This window comes from Melospiza melodia, chromosome 2 (assembly GCF_035770615.1).
Source record: "Melospiza melodia melodia isolate bMelMel2 chromosome 2, bMelMel2.pri, whole genome shotgun sequence".
Classification (NCBI taxonomy): Eukaryota; Metazoa; Chordata; class Aves; order Passeriformes; family Passerellidae; genus Melospiza; species Melospiza melodia.
In genome coordinates, this window is record NC_086195.1 from 9247790 (window position 1) to 9263784 (window position 15995).

Sequence of the window (15995 nt, forward strand, 5' to 3'; positions counted from 1 at the left end):
AACTGGTGCCTTTTTCCTAAAGTCAGAGCTGAACCCCTCCAAGTGGCAAAAACTGACTGCCCCCACAATTCAGGATCCATCCTGCCTTTAGAAACCTCTAATACAGGCTGGATGCACTGCCCTCCCAGAACATCAGAAAAGCTTTTCCTTGGCAGACCCAGTTATTCCTGCTATATGGACACCTAGAAGCAATTTGTGCACAGTCACTACAGTAGTCTTTCAGAGGAATTTATTTAACATGCTTTCCTGAGTCCTTAATTGCAGTTTTGTGAATTCTAGTTACTACCCTGAGCAAATCAACAGTGTTGCTGGGAGAATAACTATAATCCCCTGGTTTCCTTTTCCCAAGAATACAACCAGTAAAATAGATAGTTCTGCTGTACTGCAACTTCCTATTGCTGTTTTTGATTGCACTGTCCTCCCTAGTGTTACAATAGGAATTAAACTTCTCTCTCTGGTGCAGTTTTCAGATTGTCTCCTGCTGGGAAGATGCTCTGTAATGCCCAGTGATTCACAGCTCTGATATTTCATGTCTAATGGAATTATTTCTGCATGGAATTGTTACCTTTCCTGAGAGAGAGACATTCAGAAAGCTGGTAGGAGAAAAATTATATACATCTTCCCCTATCTCCTCCACAGTGCTTCTCAAAATCAAATTATTTGGCTACACTTTTAAAAGTTCCTCCCATTGCAAGGGGAGGAATGTGTGAGAATTTAAAGAATGTGTGAGAAATTTAAAGAAAAACATGGGGCATTGAAATTACACAAAACACAGGAAATTCAGGGTTACAAATGGACTTAAGAAAGACCCAGCTGTGTCACAGCACAGAGGATTAAGACAGGGGGATCTGAAAGCTTTCTCTTATTTCTCTGTAGACCATATTATCAATAGCTCTCCATTATAGGATTATATGCCTTTAAGGCATATGCATAGATCACCACATGAGGTGTGTTCTGTAATTGTTGGATCGGGATAAAGACATTTTATTGCTTGAAGTCAGTCTGAGTTTGAAGTGTTTTAGACACCCTGCCTCTCCCTTCAGAGGTGGCTGTGTCCTGTCACACTGACAGTGCCCCAGAGGAGCCCCAGGGCTGCTCTGCCACAAGGAAATTCCCTGGAGAGATGCTTGTGCCATTGGTCCTCCAGCACCCTGTGCTCAGGAATCCCCCAAACTGCTCTGGGACTGAAGTCAGGAATCTGAGCTGTGCAGTGGGTCCCATAACCCTGCTGGTGAATCATGCAGGGATCCTGTGCTGCTGGCAGACATTTCTTTTCAATTCAGTTCAATTCCCAAAGTCAGCAGATGTATTCCAAGTGATATCAATTACAAACATTTCAGTCTGCCTCAGGAGAAGAGCAGTGCACCATCTGTGGGGCTCCATTCTTGGGGTTTGCAGGGCAGGGACAAACCTGCCCTGCTGAGGCTGCCCTGGGGTGGTGGTTCAGCCCCATGGCGCAGGGCAGGGGCTCCTGGGGCAGCCCAAAAGGGCAGATCGTGGGATGTGATCACCCATGAGTGGCACAGTGCCTTGTAGAAAACCCAAGGGCTCTGCTGTGGGTTTTCCCCATTGTCTGTCATCTATGGGGAGAGCACACCCCAGACATGCAGGAGAGCCTCCCAGGAGACCAGAGCAGTGCAGATCCCATTCTTATACCACCAGAGAGCACAGCAGGCTGCCCTGCCAGCAGGGACATGGCAGGAGGGCACTCTGACACCCTCATTTCTATCCTAAGCCAAGGACTCTGTGCAGTTGCCTGTGCTGGGTCTCAGTTCTGTGTGTGCACTGCAATGTTTCTTATTCCAGCGGCTCAGGTTTAACTTTCTTTGTTACCCAAACAAGAGCAACAAGCCATGAGCGCTGTGTGTGGCACAGAACCCAGGCAGCAGTGGCTGGCAGTGTGTCAAACACAAACCTTTGGCCCAGCAACACCCAGGCCAAGTTCACCTGGGCCCAGAATTGGGAACAGGATGGGAAAGTTGGCCTCCATTTTGGGCCACAAACAGAGTTTGGTTTGTCACCCAAAAGAGATGTTTTAACACCACTGACTTGGCATTACTGAGGTGAGTCTCATCTTTACCTTCTGAAACAGGTGTCGCACACTGGGGCTGCAGAGGGGCTGTGGATCCCATGGGCCAAACCAGGGATACGGGGGGATTCCCACCTCTGGGACACAGCCACCCCACACACCCTGAGCAGCCAGGGAGCCATGGAGTGCTCCTCCTCCAGGAGTCCAAAAGATCATTCACCTCCCCTGCAGATAGATAGTGGATGGGCATACCAGGTGAGGCTGCTGCACAGACACAAGTCAGTGAGGTGCACTGAACGTGCTGACTGTGAGATGGAGTTGTGATGTCTCACGACTTCAGGGGTGGTGGGGCACTGGAAAAGGTTGTCCAGGGAACTTGTGGTGCCCCATCCCTGGGAGAGATCAAAGCCAGGTTAATCAGGCCTTGAACAGCCTGGCCTAGTGAAAGGTGTCCCTGGCTGAGGCAGGATGGTTGGAACAAGAGGATCTTTAAGGTCCTTTCCAAGCCAAACCATTCTGTGACTCCATGATTCTATAACCTGTGTGGGTAGTTTATCTTTCTCCCTTCAATTAATATTATTTTGCACTTAAATCGCTAAGCATGACCCACATTTGCCCTGCCAACTCTTCAGTACACTTCTCCAGCTATCATTGCTGTTCCTTACAGTTGGAATTGAGTTTTGGCTCAACTAAGTAAACTTTGAGCAGCAAAGATTGAGGATCTTGGTGCTTGTCCCTCTCTGGATACATTATGCTTGTATTGGAGCCTACTTTGCATGAGTGCCAATCCCCTGAAAATAGGCCCATTAAAGAGCAACAGCATTCATTAATCCTCTGGCCTATAATGCAGACCACAAGGAACTTTCCAAGGGATTTGGCAAGGGCAGGCAATGCTTTGACTGTGGTTGTGAAGGATCTGTTGTCTGAATGGAGGCACCTCAGATTTCCTGCCCCTAGAGAAAAATCCTCTACACACATACACATGGAAAAGATCATCAGCCTTTACAGAGGCCACAAAGGTTTGGGATTTCTTCAAAAAGCTGGTAACAAGATTGTGTAAGAATCAAATAACCTTGCAAATAGCTGTATCCCATTAGTCACGAGAACAAATGCTGGGCTGAATTAAATGTTGATTGTGGCTTATGAAGTGTCTCTGTACACATAACCTTGGGCAAGACCCAAAAATTCTGGGCTCTGCATTTTAAAGGCAGCTGACTAAACAGCCATGGCAAAATAATCAAAAAAGCACCGTTTATTTTCTCAATTAACCAAGTGATTAGCTGAGAAATGGGAGACACAGAAGAAAAAAGAAACTTTCCCTTTTTGTGAAATCTGTTTTTCAGACTTTCCACCAGTATTGTACATTCCTGGAAAACAAAACTAAGCTCAATATATCTCAGCTCAGCCATGAAATCTTTCCCCAGACTGAACAATCAGTTCAGTGCACTGCTCAGACCTTCATGCAGCTCTTGTTCCTTCTTCCACAAAATTTGAAATGGAGCAAGATAATTATGGATTACTTACAGCCCTGTTTTATGAGAGGCAAACATTAATTCAGGAGTTCTAGAGGATTCAGGCAACCAAGCCTTGGTGCTTCCTTGCTATTTAGTTATTCCTGTATTTCCCTTTCAGCAGCTCAGGCTTTCACAGGCGGCTGCTTCCGCTACCAGACAATGAGTAAATCTGCTGTACATGGTGTTATTCCTGATGTAAGCTGGCTCAAATGAAATATTTAATTATGTTTGAAAATTTTTACTTTGTTCTCTCCTGGTTGTCCAGGCTCCCCATTCAGTCCTCCCTAAGTTACAGGAATCATTTGCAAATTCTTTCTGCAGGCCTCTGACATACTGTGATTACTGTGCTCTCTCCCTTGTAGTACACAGGAAAAAATGCTGTTCTGCCTCCTTGAGAAAATGATAAAGAAGATTTCTGCCCCTCTTTGCCTGCTAAATCTCTAGTTAATGTTAGCTCACTTTTGGAAGATCACACACAGATAATCAATTCCCCCACTGATGTTAATTTGCTGCAGAACAAGAATGTACAGGGTCTGGGAACTGCTAAAAAGCAATCCTGTACTTTTCTTTCTAGGCATAGAATAGGAGTAATCCTCTACAGGCCATAGTGAGGAGTGGTTGCCAAAGCACTGGATTTGGGGCCATCTGAGGTGCTATAGGATGTCCTTGCTGGCCACCAGTTTCTGCCCTCAGTGCCCCATTGCTCCTGTGTCCCATCTGCTGGATCTGTGCAGATGTTTCCAAGACTCCCAGCTATCTAAAATGACATCAAAGTACCTCTGGGCCCCTGTGGTCCCCATGGCCTCAGCTGGGATCAGAGCCAGATTCAGTACTAACCTTGGATCTGCACCTGGACTTTGAGCACCAAAGTTAGCGTGAATATTCCCTGTTGGGACACAGCACAGCCTCAGTGCTGCCTGTGTGTGAGGTCTGGGTGTGCCTGCTCAAGCAGGAGCACACAGCCAGCCCTGCAGGGCAGAGGAGCAGGACAGGGGGGGTCAGTCCATCCCTTGTGCCTATGTGAAGATGGGTTAGGCTGGGAGCTGCCCCTACCAGTGCAGGGTCACCAGAGCACATATATGTGGGGTGAGATACTGGATCAGGGCATTATTGCATGAGTCAGATGTGGGTAAATCTTGATAGACCTGAACTGACCCAGGGCTGCTCTCTGGGTCACACAGAAGAGCAGGACTTTTGTGGAAGGAAGGTCTAGGCTATCAGGAGCAGGAACATCCCTGTAAAAACACAGAGAAAAACAACACCCTATCCTTCAAGTACACTCAGCAATGAAAACAGCACTCCCACAGATTAAAGCATAATAAACGTAATGAAAAATGAAAAACACTGTAAGCTATTAGTTATGCTACCTGTTATGCATTTGGTTTAAGCCCTTTGAATGCTGATAAACTGTTTTCCCCTGTAGAAAATCTCCCTGCATTATTGCTGCTTTCCTTATTCACCACATTTGCAGTCATCACTAGTAAATTCAAGTAATGAATTAATGAGGAGTCTGGGTGGCATCATAATGCTGTCTTGCACACTACTACAGCTACCACTCAGCAATCCCAGGATGCTTAAACCTGCCCAAGTGGATTAATCCTTGCAGTGCTTTTCTGTTGTATGTCAAGGCAGTGAAAGTCCCTACAGGCATAACAGAAACCCTTCAGGGCACCACATTTCAGGGTCTGTGGGGCAGAAAGTCTATTTGGTACCAATCCAATGCCTCTAGGAAGTGTCAGATCTGCTCTGTGAGCACTCTGCAGACAGTCTACACATGTTCCATAAATCTGCCTGCTGGGATGGTTTTGGCTCCCAGCACACAGGCTGGGTATTGCACGTGCAGCAGGGTGTAGCAGGTTCAGTGATTCCACACAGTGGAATCCAGTGCTCAGGATATGTGAAGTCCACCCAGTGTTTCTATAAAGCACCAGAACAGCTCATGGTGTGAGCAGTTTGTGCAAGATAGAGCAGGGGCTGTCATCCTTGTGTGTTCACAGAGGAATAGAATGAAGTGAAATCACCCTCCTGGAAATGCTGGACCCTCTAACTCAGACACCATGCCAGCAGCTCTGTGCATGTGTTATAAAAATGTGAGCTGCCTGGCATCCTGCTCAGACTCCTGAGTACAAAAAGAGTCAGCAGTAACCAAGATGCATGCTGGCTCTAATCAGAGCACTGAGAATCAAAAGAGGAGCAGGATTGTTAAACTGCTCACCCTGAAACATTTAACTGTGCAGCTTTGGTGTTATAAATGTGTGTGACTTCACTGAGAGTACATTGAGCAACACCATAAACCTGGCACTGATGTGGCTTTTATGAAAGGACCAGCAAAGTGAGCCGTCTTACTCTCAGACAACACTAAAATCAGGTCGATGGGGACATCTTCAAATTTGAGCACATGAGCAGCTCACCAGGTCCAAGAGGACCAATCCTATTTCTACATATCTTGCTGAACTGGAACCTAATTCAAAAAACAGGACTTACTGCAACCATATACAGAAATATACTGTATTCCATGCATTTTCCTCCACATGCTGAACTGGGAAGTAAAACATTGATTTCTAGCACATACCCTATTCCTACATCATTGATGCAGCTATGTCTCTGCTGAAGTGTAAATGTTCATTGAATTATTGAAACCCTTATAATGTTGTAAAGGAAAATGTTAATCTTAACAAGACACACAAATGCCTGCAAGAACAAGAAATCAATTGTAAATACATAGGAAAAAAAGTATCTTTATTTTCATTTCAGTGATGTGTGGCCCTGCAGTGAACTCCAATTTGGAAAGGAACTGAATAATGTTTTGCAGCTGGTCAGAAAATGCAAACCGATTGGCAGAATTTTTTAAAATATCACAGACATTGTCCCAGTATTACAGTGGGGGAAAAAAAAGAAAAGTGAAACTATTTAGAAACAACAAAGAAGGTGTTTGTTAATAGTGAACTCAAAGCTTTACCTGAAATATTACATGAACATACCTAGATATCACAAAAACTACAAATGTCATGAATTTGTTTGCTACAGAGAAGGAGTAGCCAAAATGTATGGTGTGTTACAGTGCAAAGCAAAATGCAGCAATTTCTGCAAACAAGCTGTAGAAGTTTCATCATGTAGTGCCCTTTGAGTTTGCTTAGGGAAAAAAAAATAGAATATTCAATTCTTTAGCCAAAATTCTGTTTGGGGAATGAAGGTCTAGGGGAGATGGGCACAGAATGAACCAGTTCCTTCTGGCTGTCTCTCTTTGCTGCATCCAGCTCTATTCCAATTCCACAGCAGTATCCCCCTGCACCAGCCCACAGGAATATCATGGAGGAGGATAATGCTCACAAGTTCTCTGTATTTTTGGTGTCACACAGGAGTGGGATTTGGAGGTTGGCTGGAGAACAGAAACAGGAGCCAGGGTGCCCAGGAAATGCAGACAGCCAAGGCAAACTGCAGCACTGCTGCTCCACACACACTTCCCAAGATCAGCAATTTAATTTTATGTCTGTTGTATTGCTGCCTGGAATCAAAAGACAAAACTTTCCAAACAACATAAGAGTGGTAAGCTAAAAAGCAATTCTTTAATGAAAGCTTTCAGGTGCACAAAAATGGCTCTGCACACATGTGATACAGGATTTGTATAATTTTTATAAAGTTAATTTATTAGTACATCTGGCCAGTACATCCAATCAGAGATCAGTTGCCCCAGTAACCCACCCTTGGCTCTGCCCCTCTGGAGCTGGTCCAGGGATTTTTTTTGTCCTATGTGTTGTTATGTCTCTCAAATTCTGGTGGAAAACAAGATGTCCTTGTTAGAAATTCCCTTCTTGAGAATAAGACTAAACAGAATTTCAAGAATGTGTTAGAAAGGGTTAGCTTATTGTTCTAAAATGTGAGAGAGGGCAGGAAAAGCACTATAAACTATACAACTATATATGAAAAATCTACAAAGCGACAAATATATGAAAAAAGCTAAAAATCTTTATAAAAATCAATATCACACAGTGCAAGGCCACCACACCTACACCTAGACTATACCATGCCTATGCATGGGGTAGACCCAACCATTAAGGTACAACCTTGGAATGTTTTCCATGATGCTGATCCCCTAAAAGGAGGGCCAGCTGGGAGCATCCAGATGAAAAGCAGCTTCTGCAATGGTGTTTATTGTCTTGAACATTTTCAGAACTGTAATGCAATATTATACAGCTAAATATATGGTTTTATTTTAAAAAAAATCACTCATTGCCTTTGTCCTTTATGAAGAAGATCTATGTGTTTGCAGACCAGAATATTCTGCTGATGAGGAATATTTTTCTCCTGGCAGGAATCCAATCATCAAAATGTGGGTTTTTGTAGCTGTGGTGAGTAATCTGTCAGCAGGGAAACCATGACAGCCTAGAGGAGGAAGAGAAGAAAAAAATCCAATCACATTGGAAACAGATACTCCATAAAAATAAATAAGGGGGAAATATTTTCCACCTCTGAAGCCTTGTGTTGAAAGTTATTATCCTGACAAAAATGGTACACTCAGATTTATTTGCTAGAATTTCTTATGATGAATCAGTCAAGAGCTGAAAATCAGTTAGGATGTTCTGTATTGTAGCTGATAGATTTTCTCAGTGTGGACAAAATATATTAATGGACAGCTTAGGAGCAATTCACACAAGCATTTAGATCAAATGCTGAGGCCTTTTTGGCATGTTGTGATGTATTCTCTGCTATTTCTAGGAGATGCTGTGGGTACCCAGACATCATATGGGCTGGCTTGTGTGTTCCAGCACTTTCCATTAGCATCAGTGAGAGCCACACCAGAACATGGGCTCTGAAATTTATCCCAGTTTAACTGTACTTTCTGTAGTGAAACATGGAAAATCCTCACTGAGGTTAAGAGTGTGCCATCCAGCCCTGCTGCCCTGCCTGGCCAGCCTTTGGCTCAGCTGTGAAATGGCAGTGATTTAGTCAGGTAAATGAAATGTGGTGTTGTAGCAGCTCTGCTGCCCCTTCCATGCCTGCGCTCACAACAAATCCCACACTTGCCTGGCCTTGATAAGGCTTTACCTGGTTCTTTACCTGGTGCTGTGATTTCACAACAAGGTCTGACTGCACATTGTTATTCTGGTCCAGCACTGGGTTTGTGAGGGTTCTCCAGGGGCTGTGGTCTTGTTCTTCCTTTCCCCTCATCACTGCCAGGTGTGGAAACCCAGGGCACCAGGAATATTTCTGTGTCTGCTCTGGACTGCCCTGACCCCCAGGGGAGCACTGACTGTGACCCTCATTCATGGAGAAAGTTCCCCAGACTTCAAGAGAGACTGGAATCCACAAAAGTGTAAAATAGATTATAGAGAGCAGTGTAGGTGTATCACTTGGTGAGAAATTGAGGTTTTGGGATTTTTAGTATGTTGTGGATGGAAGCAAGATGGAGGCTTTGGGTGGAGGCAGATTGTTCTTCTTTACCTTCTTCCTTCTTCTCCATGGGTTTGGGTGATGTTTTGTAATTGGGCAGAAAAGTCCCCATTGCAGCTCTTTGGGATCAGTGATTGGGTTAAAAGGGAAAATAATCCAGGTGTCAGTTCTTCATTGGATAGTTTAGCTTTAAAAGACCTTGTAACAAGAGATTGTTGCCATTTTGTGCCTTCTAATGAAAAGCTGCCAAACTCACAGTGATGAGACTGTTTTACTGATAAGAAATAATAAACACCTGAGTCCAAACATGAACAATTCTCTCAAGTGCCTTCAATCCAGACCCAGAGAAACTGATAGCCAGGGCCAGCCAGGCACACAGAAGTGCCTGAGTTACAGCTGTGCAGCCCCTCAGTGCAGCCCATTCGTGGCTGCATCTCAGCCCTGTTTGCATCTCCAGCTGAGCAAATAATCTATTCTTCAGTTTGCTCTCTGTGCTACAAGTGGTAGAAAATACTATATAAACACAACTCACACATTCATTATTTTTATAGGTTGATAAAATACAAAGATGACATTTTCCTTTCATCCACCTAGCCCCCCCAAAAATGTGCATCTGGAACCCAAAGTAAAGGGCTTCTTTCTTTTAAAAAATAATATTTAGGGCAGTTAGAAACAGTGCAAAATTAAAACAAAAAATCCAAGCATTTTGTTGAATTTTAAGGACAAAACTATGAATTTAACACAAATTTGTTAGTAATTTTGACTGTGTCCAATGTCTGAGGTTTTAGCAAACACAACACTAAACCTCTTATTTATTAATTTGGAGCACATCTACACTTCATCTCAGAACTCTGACAATGCCATCTCTGTTTTTCTTTTTACCTCTGAAAGTTTTCTCTAGCTTTTGTCAGCTTGGTAGATCAAAAGCCAAAAAATAAATAATAGGCTACTGAGATCTGGCAATAATTTTCTGAAATTCCAGGAATGCTGAGAGGGGAGTTGTGGTTTATGTTAAATGCCAAGTGTCCCTCATGGCTCCCATGATCACACAGCGTCACCCACACCATAACTTTTCAGGATTATTCAAATCTTTGCTCTTCCAGCATTTTCTCAGGGGAAGTTCCCATTGGTGTCAGCAGCAGCTTTTCCTGAGAGAAAATAACTGGCTTTAAGTGTTTGGGAAACTGCAGTTTCTAAACCAGACCCTGGGACCTCAGCATTTAACATGTTTTAATTGAGAAGTTGAGTTAATCATTAGAGTAAATCCAGTGAGTTAATTACCAAAAAAACCCAACCGTTTATATTGTAGATTTCACTTAGTGATAAAATCTGGGTCAAGCAACAGCAGAATATCACCAAAATAGATCACATTTGTGCCCAGAAATATTTGTGTTACAAGTGTTTTCTATAGTCAAAATTGTGATGTGCTCTGGGGTAAATTTGAAACGTATGTTTTAACATTCACTATTTATTGTGGAACCAGGTTGAATTGAAGGTAGAACAGAATTGACCCTAATCTCCAAATAATGTTATCTTTATTTCTTTTTATTCTTACCATAATTGTCCATTTTCTGTTTTCAGCCTCCTGGAAAACTAATGACTGTGGAGAATAAAATACTTCATCATCAACTTCTTCAGGCTTTCTGGGTAAACAGTGTAAAAAAGTCCAGTTGGAAGCAGCAGATTTTGCAGTCTGTAGATTAAAAAACATATAAAATACAGACATATGTGAGGACATTAGCAAAATCCTTAACTAGTAAAAAAGTTAACAAATTTTATATTAACTCCCACTCTGGTTACTTGGATGATGAACTCAGAAGAATTCCACAGACTTCAAAAGAATTCCTCATCTGTGAATAAGATGGGAATATCTCCATGCAAGTCTGTAAGAGTTCAATGCTGACTTCACAAAAGTCAAAAAGTCACTCCAATTTCTCTGAGTTTAGAAGTGGAGTGAAACCCTCCCTGCTGCACATGTTCTGGAGCTGGATCCCGTTGGGAAGCTCTGAAAGAGGCCAAGCCATGTGGAGTGTATGATATAATTAAAACTTTGTTATCTTTGTGAGTTTTCTCAGCTGGAGGGAGGTTTGCATGTGGCTCTTCCATGGCCCCACTCAAAACCCCCAAACTCATGCTTGGTTGATGTTGATTCTTATAAATGCAAAGTGTTGCTCTGATTTTTTAAGATATTCTAAACCTTCTGATATTTACATTCTTGTAACGAACTTTCTCACACACTTTATGTAAATAACTTATTGTTTTTCGTTCCTTTATGGAAGAGAAATTTGATGGACTGTTGGTTTGTCCAGTGTCATTGGAGAGGTGGCACTTTCACCCTCCAACCCACTGTCACTTTTAAAAATCTATAAATGTTGCAGTTAGAAAATAAACTTCCCCTTTTTCACATTGAGAACAGCGGTGTGTGTGTCATGTTGTTTTGTGTCCTACGGTGATATGGAAACTGTGAAAACATAAATAAACCCCAAAATCTCAGTTTTTACCTGCATTGTAATCTGATAACCTTGAAAAGCCTTTAGTCTTTCTTTCTTCTCCTCCTCTTGTCCCATGCTTATCCAAGTGTCTGTGACTAAGACATTTGCACTGTCTGCAGCTTCCAAAGGGTCTGTTGTGAGAAGCAACTTTGTACCATACTAGAGTGAATAAAATTAGGAAAATCTTTAAGACAAGGAACTTCATTTATAATGATAATAAACTTTCTTAGGCTCCTACCTCTTTGGAGTTCTGTTCACTTATTTTAGTTATCCTGAGGTCTGGTTCAAAGCCCTGACAAAAGAGATGATGGGTAAGACATCATTAGACATGTGTTAGATCTTCACTAATCAATAAGAACAGTTAGAAAAATACTTATTGAACCATTGTGAACCATTGGCCATGGAAGAAGAGCACCTTCAAAACTGTAAAACTTGAGGAAACTGTTGATTTTGTTGAAAGTTTATTTTGGAGATAAAGTGGTGAAAATTGTTCTAAAATATAAGAAAAATGTATTTTGACAATTACAGAATTAAATGCATAAACAACATTTAATTTTTTTTTGTTCTAAACTGATTTAAAACATTTTATATTGTATTACAATGCAATATAAAATGCTGCACATTCTAAAATGCTGCACCACCAATTTACATGAAATGAGACGCAACACTTCCACCTATCTGAAACAGGCCTAATTTTTTTTTTTTTTTTTTGTACAGGGAGAGTGCATTGGATGGCTTTGTAAGGCTTTATCAGATGGAACTGTGATCCTCCATGGTTTATACTCCTGTCATGTATTCCCATTTCTGATGTTGGACTCAGTGGAATCACTCCTGCTTTGCATCCAAATAACTGGATTTTGTACCTTGGTTCTGAAAACAGGCACTCGGGATAGATGCAGGCACCCCCAGCTGGGCCCCTGAGCCATGCCTGCGTGTTTGAGACAAGCCTGGTGCAGTTTGCCTTCCTTTCTGCTCGGGTTTGCTTTTCCTTACCCTGGGAGTGGCAATCCTCAGGTGCATTCCCAGCTTTGCAGCGCTCACCATGAAGGAGTGCAGGACGTTGTTGCCGTCCCCGATCCAGGCCATGGTGAGCCCCTGCAGCCCTCCATAGTGCTCCTGCCAAAGCAACCACAAACCCTGGGGTTACATTCCAGAGGAGCTGGCAGGCTGATGGACAGGAGGGAATGATCAGAAGGGTCTGTGCAAAGGCTGCCTTCAAGTGCTGCCTGCATGGAGCACACCTGGAATTGCTGCTCCTGCAGGATGGTCATGGAAGGGAAGCCCCCCTGTTGTACAAGAAGGGCCAAGTGCTGCTGCTTCCCCTGGAGAAGGACACTGTCACAGACACATTTTATGAAAAATCCTTTCCTTAGGATTTTTCTCCTGAGAAGCTGAGAAGCCTCAAAAACAAAATGTAAACAATGATTATCTGCTGCTGAGGAATGCAACAAGTAGATCTGTGATTGGTCTCCAGTAATTGTTTCTGATTAATGGCCAATCACAGTCAGATGGCTCAGACTCTCTGTCCGAGACACAAGCTTTTGTTATCATTCTTTCTTTTTCTATTCTTATCTGGCCTTCTGATGAAATCCTTTCTTCTATTCTTTTAGTATAGTTTTAATGTAATATATATCATAAAATAATAAGCCAGCCTTCTGAAACATGGAGTCAGATCCTTGTCTCTTCCCTCTTCCTCGGACCCCTGTGAACACCACCGCAGGACACATTGGCACATGTGAGAAGGACACATTGACACATGTGAGGATGACACATTGGCACATGTGAGGACACATTGGCACATGTGAGAAGGAAACACTGGCACATGTGCCACGTGGTGAGGCTCAGGCTGAGAGATTCAGCAGCCAACACAAAGTGATTTTAGCATCGCTGATGAACAGCTGTTCTTTGGGCCTCATAAACATCAGTGAGTGTTGGAAATTATTACTGTAGAGACAGTCTAAACGCCTGGAGTGGAACTCCTTCCAGCTTTCCCCCAGACTGTGAAAATATCCCAATTGAGGTTTGCTCTGGCTTGGTTGCCTCTGCACACTGTTCCCTGTGGTCATGGCAGTGCCAGGTCCTGGGGGTGCATCTCCACCCCCAGCTGCACAGGACAGCAAAGAGCAGCACTCTGAAAGCAGCTATGCCACTCATGGCCTGCAGCATTTGTTCTCCACTCTTCAGCCAAAGAGTGCAGGGATTTTTAAAAAAAAATGTGGATTACCCAAACTTGAAACAGCATTACAGAGTTAACTGTGACTTTGCCTGGCGGCACTTAGAGCCTGGCCACGTGCAGTTACTCTGTCACTCCACCCCAAGCAGATAAGGTCTAAGGAGGAACAAGAGTACCAGGAGTTACATCCAGAGCAGGACAATTTGAGGCTCCTTAATGGGCCTTGTTTTAAATATCCATGTTTACAGGCACTTAAGCTGCTACCAAATTTTTTACAAAGACATAACCAAATTCTCCTATAAGCCTGCCCTGTAAAACTCTACCTCATGACTTGAAACAAATTCTGGAGAACCTTTTATTCTTAGTTCAAATCTGGGCCATGCTACAATTGCATTGTAGTAGCTGGAAGCCAGACAGTGTTTCAACACTTTGTGTGACGTGATTCAATGCTTGTCAGAGAGGATAAGCATCCACATTGTACTAAGTGGCAACCTTGCAGGCAGTTGCAGAAAAGATGCCAAAAGACCGAACAGGAAAAGGGCTGGGACCACCCCCTCCTCTCCTGGCAGCAGCTTCTCCTAAACAAATAGTTTGTGAGGTTGTTCTGGAACAAAGTTATTAGCATTTCTTTCAGTGACCACAATTTTGAGTCAAAAATAGTAGTACTTGAAAATTGAATGACATTAAAGTTCTGTAAATACCTAGACTGGATAGAGTCCTAGACTGTTCAGGTTTAAGGGCTAAAACTATGCTATTGCAAAAATATTGCTTTTCAGATAAGTTTGTAAACAGCAGGCTCATTGGCAGAGGTTGGATGCAAGGGCATTTGCAGGAGAACAAATCAGGACTGTGTGGACATGGAAGTTATTTCAGTATAACCATTCTGCACGTCTCCAAGGATCTTTCAAAGTCCTTCCACATCTCCTAGCAATAGTGCTGCTAGGAGAAGGCCAAAGTGAAGCATTTATTTAAGATGTTGTTTCCATTTAGAGCTTAGTGATAGCTGAGACCAGAACCCACAGCCAGAAGCAAGTGAGACAGTCCTGAGTTCTTTTCATCTCACTGTTTAAAAATAGACATCTCAGCCTTAACACTCAAAGCATTGACTAGAGTCACAAATACACTGCTATGTTAAACAACTTCACCTTACTGCCAGCTGCTGCTCTGCATTAAAAGAAGCCCAGTGCATACTAAGTGCTCTCCTCTGTTTTCCCAAGCTGCTGGCTGTTACAGATAAAATATGGAGTACTGGACGTGTCTGTATAATGATCCCTGATATGCAGTGCAAATTGCAAACCGCATCTGCAGTGACTACTGTGTAGAGTGGACATCGCTGAACTGATTTTAATGAAGATGTTTTGCTAATGGAAAGAGTCATAGCAGGGCAGAATCAAGCCGTGTGTGTGCCAGTGAAGCTTGACTTTATGCTGCCACTGGTGCACTGCTGCTGTAATTCAAACCTCTTCATCTAAAGCCAGATCACTGTGTCTGTGACTGTACTGCTTATAAGCAAACACACCCCCTCAGCTTCCAGCAAAGATGAGGTGACTCTGTTGGTCAGAACCAGAAAGCTTGGAGGCAAAACAAAAGCTACAGTAAATAAGACACACTTCCCCTCCCACCCTCTCCCTCTTATAGTATGTGCTTACACAATCACACAGGTGAAATCCTGCTGAAAGTGTTTTGCCATGATAGTAACACTCCAAATAAAATGAGAGCCTTTACAATCAATACCTGCTATTCACCAGAACCTCTGAAGAAATTTCCCCTTTGCATCCCTCCCCAGTTTTTACAAATTAAGTCATATTGATGTAGGCTTTACTCCTGCATGGGTGCTCTGCAGTTTCACTCTACATTTGGAACATGACTCCTAGTAAATCCACACAAAAAAATAACACATTTAGAAAGTCTAGAGCCCTTCTCCCTTATGAAGGCTCTTTGACAAAGTAGTTATTGCTGTAGTGCCATAAATCTTGCCTGTGATTTTTTCATGAAAAATCCCAGCTAAATATGTAATACCAATTTTACATTCAATTTTCTCACCCTCATGTTGCTTTTATAATATTTCATTCTGTTCTTATCCATGGCTGCAGTGTATCGGTGTAGGCAACTCTTGGAGAAAATCAGTCTGCTCAGTGATTTGACCCTGCTCTATGTGTGGAGAAGCCTGGGTTAACTAACTGGGGACATTTGTGTCTGCCTCTGCCTGGACTTGCTTCCAGCAAGACTGAAACTCTGACACCATTATAGATTAATTCTGAAATGTTTGACCACAACTGTCATAACAGCCCTCAATTAAAACAAGCTTTTGAATAATGAATCAATAATCTGTCAAATTTTAAAATGGAATGCCAGGGACTAATCAAAGATTTAGCCCTTCGGGAGACAGTGCAATC

The 15995-nt window shown here is 42.8% G+C and overlaps 1 protein-coding gene across 1 annotated transcript in view; it reads right to left on the reverse strand.

Annotated features, from left to right (window-relative positions):
- Positions 1-6261: 6261 nt before the first annotated feature.
- Positions 6262-15995, reverse strand: part of OTC (ornithine transcarbamylase) — a 35420-nt gene continuing 25686 nt past the window's right edge. The window contains exons 6-10 of the mRNA XM_063182001.1: positions 12420-12542; positions 11665-11718; positions 11436-11585; positions 10490-10627; positions 6262-7926 (exon numbers count right to left, since the gene is read on the reverse strand). Coding sequence (XP_063038071.1) covers positions 7867-7926; positions 10490-10627; positions 11436-11585; positions 11665-11718; positions 12420-12542 — 525 coding nt within the window. The 3' untranslated portion in view covers positions 6262-7866. The remainder of the gene's footprint in view (positions 7927-10489; positions 10628-11435; positions 11586-11664; positions 11719-12419; positions 12543-15995) is intronic.